The sequence below is a fragment of the Montipora foliosa genome, chromosome 12 (assembly GCF_036669935.1).
Source record: "Montipora foliosa isolate CH-2021 chromosome 12, ASM3666993v2, whole genome shotgun sequence".
Lineage (NCBI taxonomy): Eukaryota > Metazoa > Cnidaria > Anthozoa > Scleractinia > Acroporidae > Montipora > Montipora foliosa.
This window is the reverse complement of record NC_090880.1, coordinates 3,204,801-3,210,800: the sequence shown is the minus strand read 5'-3', so window position 1 is coordinate 3,210,800 and position 6,000 is coordinate 3,204,801. Positions and strand designations below refer to the sequence as shown.

Below are 6,000 nucleotides of genomic sequence, written 5' to 3'. Positions count from 1 at the left end.
ATAACGATTCATTCAATGTTCACATGACCTTTATCTCGCTTTTTCCCTTGGGGTCACAGGTCATATCCTACTGTTCTTCTTGTTTCCGGGGTTTCATAATGAAGCAGCGATAAGTAAATTGCGTCCTGCGTGCACCTTCCTTTATAACTACGAACGAATTAATTGTCTTATGGGAAAACGTCGTCAGCTGAGAAATAAGTGGATTATTAACTTGCTGCGCCCTCGAAAGGGCGAAAAGAGAATAAGCACCTAGTCAATTATCCTTTTTCTGTATGTCGTACGTACTTGCTGTCTGCCAATCAGTTTCTTGATTTATATCCTTATGGGAATGTAAAAAAAAGAATATGGTGAAATGTAAGTGCGTGGTCTCCCTACATATATTATCTTTAAAAAGTCCCGGAAAGCTATCAAAACTACTGCCAAAAAATTTGAAAGAACTGAATTTATTATCTAGCTGGTGAAAGCAATGCCCTAACAATGTTATCTTGCTACCAGCTTTTTCAAGTTTGTGTAACGCCGATTACCACCAACTAGTAAAAGGGAAGGATTGAGTAAATGTCACTTTTAAATCTTTCCTTTCAATAGCTGTTTTACGATTGAAGACTCCAGCCATTTTGGACAGCTTTGTGTCTCCAATCTGCCTTCTTCCAAGCGGTGTACACTTCCCATCTGGCAAGGAGTGTTACGTGACTGGATGGGGCCACACACGATGGAGAGGACCAAAACCCGACATTTTAAGAGAAACCGTAGTAAAACTTGTACACCAAGAGAAGTGCAATCGAGAGGAGTCATACGGAGGTGCCATTCATAATCGAGCACTTTGTGCTGGCTTTGAAGTGGGAGGAGTTGACGCGTGCCAGTACGACAGTGGAGGACCACTGGCTTGTGAATATGATGGCCAATGGTATCTGACTGGTGTTGTATCGTGGGGTCATAACTGTGGGCAACCTCACAAATATGGAGTCTACGCTGACATGCAAATCATGCAAGGATGGGTCAAAGGAGTTATAAATCAATACGAAACTGATCAGGAAACACAATAACATCTCAAACACAATATTTAAGATACTTAGGGGAAGAGTGTTACTTAATTACCCCAAAACTAGTTTTCATTAAAAATGATTGCTCCATTGAATGAAGATCTCTTGAATAAAGAAATGTGTATTCACTCCTTTACTCTTTCAGCTCTACGCATTTTGCTTCCTAGACAGGGCTGGCTTCCCTTTACAATTCTTCACCTTTATTAAGCATCCCTTAAATCATCTATCCCAACAAAATGTTATTGCACAATATTTGATCTCCGAGCCGGATATGAACAGAATGCCCCTAATTAGATGAATATGGATTTCAATAAGCGTCACGAAGTGTCCCCTTGATCTTCTTCCCACCTTCAACATCACTCGTGTCTCGGAATACAGACAATTAACGTCACAAAGTGTCCCCCCAAATACTTTTCCTCAATTAAGAATAAACAGTTGCGTTTAAAGTGCAGATGACAAAAATTGTTATATTTGCTTGTTCGAAAGAGCTTTTAAAATGATGAAGAACGGCGTTTATTTTATTGTGATAGCTCTCTTGGTTGCTGAGTTATTCAAGATTTTGATGTTTATGCAAATTAGACAATTTGTGACGTCATTTAGTGGACACAAGATGATGTAATGATCTCAAGACTTTTTCTGTATAGAACAGAAACTTTTTGCGGTTGTTATACTCATTACAAACTTCCATGACATGGCCCGGTGTGACGTTTCCATAGCAACGCAATGGGCTTAAGGCCCCCTCCATCCAAAGGGTAAAAAGAGTTTCCCTTCCCAATAAGAGTTATTTGCTCTTCATGTTCATTCAGAACGTGTGACCGAATATGGGCATTACACAGCACAAGCACAAGGATGTCTGTTAGTAGACTCTGAAGCAACAAAGTAAGCATTTTCGATATCGGAAAGGTAGAGGTCTGGTAACGAGTATGTTGCTATGGTGACATTATAATCACTATTACAATGTTTAGTTTTGGTAGCACATCAACCCTGCAAACTTAGTATTTGCAAAGATATTCCATGTTTTGTGATTTTACATAATTTTGTGTCCACTACGTAATGTCACAAGTCATCTAATTTGCATAAATCAAAATTTTGAATAGCTCGGCCACCAAGAGTGCTATCATAATAAAGTAAAAGCTTTTCTTCACCATTTTGAAAGCTCTTTCGAACAAGCTAATAAAAAAAAATTGTGTCATGCATGCACTTTAAGGAGGCAATGTGGCCCTTTGGTTAGGGCGCCTGCCTGGAGATCTGGAAATCCCGGGTTGAAGACCCCCTCTGACCACTCGTTAAATTTGATCCTGGTAGTCCCTGGTTCATTTTCCTAGCTGCAGTTGTAAATAGCCAACTGGTTTGCCTCCGGCCAGTTGGGTTTCTTAACAGTTGTTGTTCTGTTCCGTTGTTTCGTTGATTGTGTGTCATTGGCCCTGAAAAGCCACTATGGGGAGTAGTCAATTAACAATGTATTGTATTGTATTGTATTGTATTGTTTACCCTAAGATAAAAATAACTCTACCTTTACCTTATTGTTGCAAATAGGTTGCACAGGCTTAGGGACACTTCCTGTTGGATGTCCGGCGAAATTGGGCGTGCATCTAATTAGGCGTATTTCTCAGAGCATAAGTGCTCCTGGTATAGCTCGCTTTCATATTATTGGCGTCTCTGCGCAGATATTTTTCTCCTGAAGATAATCTTGCAAAGCAAGAAAAACTTCCCATCGCTGCCTTCTCGTTTGTCCTTTATGGGTCACCATACACAGGCTCGCTTTGTTTTCCTCTCATGCCGATACGGTCAGAGCCAGTATTAAGAGTATTAAGACCAAATCAGTAAATCAATTTTTTAATGACCACACCTTTAAGGGGCTTCTCAGGATCAATGAAACGAAAACTTAAGCGTACAAAAATAACGGAGTGAAGAATACAAACCGAAGGAGGCAAACCGGTTGATTTTTTCACAGTTAAAGCAGAGGAAATGAGAACTTTTACAGCTAAAGATCACAGAAGGAGTGAAAACCGAAACCTCAGGAAATTCACGTGCAGCGCTATCTGGTCGAAAATACTAGGAGTCCGGCGAGACTTGTCACCTTGTCAACAAAAGCGTCCTAACTTCAGGAAAAAACTGTTTATTTTTGATTGTTACAAGGCCATAAAGACAATTTTCAAATAAAGCTAGTATGCTAAACGCTTCGGTAACTTCGTATTAATTTCCTATTGCTCGGGCCACTAGTAGAAAAAAAGACAAAGTAATGACAAATGTGCCCTTGCATGAGGGTGGTAAAATAACTCTCTCCTTGCCAAAGCAGTTAGACTAAGTTTCTTCGAAATCATTCCTAAATCACGTTATCTGAGGAGACGCATCTCCGTAGGTTATTCACTTGCAGGCTTCAGTAAATGGACTTTAATTGCCGAAATCAACTGACGTCTCGAAGAGGCAGCCGGCAAGGTCACATTCTTAAACTGGTTGAGGAATTGACTCCGGTGCGTTCAAAGATGGTTATTTATTAGCGTTAAGCACAGCGTAACCGGAATTGGAAACTCTCCTGTGGTGAGGTAAGAACTTTTATTTGACCAAATGATGAAAATGGCGACATAGGACCCAAAAAACTACTGATGCAAATCTAGATCTCCTTTGTATATAGGGTCGACTTTTCAGTTTAAAAGGACGAGGAAAACCAATGACTCAGTGGCGTCATCTCAACAGATAACGGTAAAAACCGTGTAATACTCTCATCTTTTGTTCATTGAAAAAATCTCTATGCATTTATGGTAATAATTGTATCATTATACATAACGAATGTTCAATTCACATTTTAATGGCTTGTTGACGCAATAGCGATTTAATCCGGCTTGTTTATGACGTATAGAGAGAAGGATAACTGAATGGTATAAAAAATCTTATCTTTGAACTGTGATTATATATGAAATTCGTACACGTAATCACATGAGTAAAATTTTCAAAGGTAAACTAAATGATTATTAAACGACCTACCTCCCCAGACGTTGTAAGAGCTCTATGGGTAGGCGTCATATGTGAGTCGAGTTTATTGGTTCTCTACTCTGCACCGAGAAGTTTTTCTCCAGGTACTCCGGTTTTCCCCACTCCTCAAAAACCAAGATTTGATTTGATTTGCGTTAACTTGTTAATTCCAATTTACAGTGTCGCCGATTAGCGTTCCAGTGCTAGAAGATTAGGCACTTAAAGTTCCCTTCCTTTCCGCATCCAACCCGTGTTACGGAGGTCGTAGCTTCGACTCCTACCTGGGACTCTAATTTCTCAGGTGTCTTTTCGCCCGTTACCGTGACGGTCATATATTCTAGCACACATTGCAATTTACAAGTAGCAGCACCAAGATGGCTTGATGCCTCAGATTGTAGAGCAAGTGCACGGCAATCGCAAGGTCATGAATTTGAGTCCAGTTCAAGATTGGATTTTTTCAGGACCCTTTGTAATTGCTCATGAGTCGGCTTCATTAACTGAGATGGTAGCCTTCACTTAGAATTAACCTTCTTTATTTTTCTTTTCTCTCTCTCTGATGGTTACTCAGTGTATGGCTAAAGTGCCTGCCGGGAAGGAAAGACAGGTTTCATATAAACTACTTGCCGGGTAGCCAAAATTTTTCGCAAAGTTTCAAAAGAAATGCTTCAATTCAACCACCTGTAAAATTAAATGAAAAAATCTTTTATCTTGTCCTAGAACTACCAAGCGGTTGACAAGAGGGAGGTACTGCTAAGTCGAGAAAAACTGTATTGTGATCCTCTCGAATTTCGGGTGTGGTTATTGTTGATGTTTTTATTTGTTCATTTATTTTTCGTCAAAAGAGTGAAATATCAACTCCGCTAACCAGCCAACTCATTTTTATCCCATTTTCTTAAAGAGGGACTTACTAGAGTTGTACAATCAGGAAATATAACTTTTTATCAGTGATGTATTGAGATTTTGCCTAAAGCACACCTGTCATTTAGTGATCTTAAAACTTTGAGCGGCCGCCGCGCATTTTAAACAGTTCGTTCTACAAAGCTTAACTTATCAAAAGATTGTATATTAATGACAATGATTAGGTAATGATAAATAAAATTATCATATGAAATGATATATGAGATAAATCATATATTGAACTGCGGATATATGAAATCAAGTGAAGCTATGATCTAAGCTAAAATTCACTTGATTTCATATATATGATTCATTACATATATCATTTCATTCGTTGATTCATTCATCAAGGAAAGCTTATGACTCACAAATGACCAGCCCCCAACATCAGTGGTTTCCTAGTTCAGTTGGTTACAGCGTCGCACTGGTATCGCAAGGTCACGGGTTCAAACTCCGTTAAAGTCCTGTTTGTTTCAGGCTTCTATTCTGATTGCTAGAATAGCTCTTTTCACGGTTAGTTTTTCTCATTTGCATTACAATGTAATCTAACGTGAATGCGAGCCAATTTCGGATTAAACTGAAAAATAGCCCGAAATTGCCTCACATGCATGCTAGATTATATTGTAATGCAAATGAGAAAACCTAACCGTGAAAAGGGCTAGCTATTGCGTTCATAAACTCGAGGACCATAGCTTCACTTGAAATTAAATTATGTAAGTTTCGTTTTCTACTCTGGGGCCCGTTTCTCGAAAGTCCCGAAACTTTACGGGCCATTTTCGAGTGTCACAGTTCCTTTTGTATCTCAAGAACGGAGAGGATTTAAGTCGTCAAACTTATCAGTCCTTTCTCTTTTTGTTCCCTTAAAAGCATTGCAAAAGATGGGCTTTCCAAAACAAGCCGTTGGCAGTTTCATAAATGGCTTTTCGGACCCGAAACGTTTTCGGGACTTTCGAGAAACAGGCCCCTGCTCTGAGAGGTTTTCTCCGGGTACTCCTGTTCTGTTTTCTCTTCTCATAAAAAAACAGTCTAAAGCCGTGTTCACATTAGGCCTCGATTACGATCGAATTATAATCGAATTAAATATGAAATG

At 39.3% G+C, this 6,000-nt stretch overlaps 3 protein-coding genes across 3 annotated transcripts in view; 2 read left to right on the top strand and 1 right to left on the bottom strand.

Annotated features, from left to right (window-relative positions):
* LOC137980103 (transmembrane protease serine 6-like) overlaps positions 1 to 1,169 on the top strand; it is a 10,802-nt gene extending 9,633 nt beyond the window's left edge. The window contains exon 5 of the mRNA XM_068827459.1: positions 586 to 1,169. Within this exon, the coding sequence (XP_068683560.1) occupies positions 586 to 1,043 (458 nt within the window). The 3' untranslated portion in view covers positions 1,044 to 1,169. The remainder of the gene's footprint in view (positions 1 to 585) is intronic.
* Positions 1 to 6,000, bottom strand: part of LOC137979622 (uncharacterized) — a 264,679-nt gene that overhangs the window by 80,510 nt on the left and 178,169 nt on the right. The window lies entirely within an intron of this gene.
* LOC137979644 (uncharacterized) overlaps positions 1 to 6,000 on the top strand; it is a 169,242-nt gene that overhangs the window by 136,145 nt on the left and 27,097 nt on the right. The window lies entirely within an intron of this gene.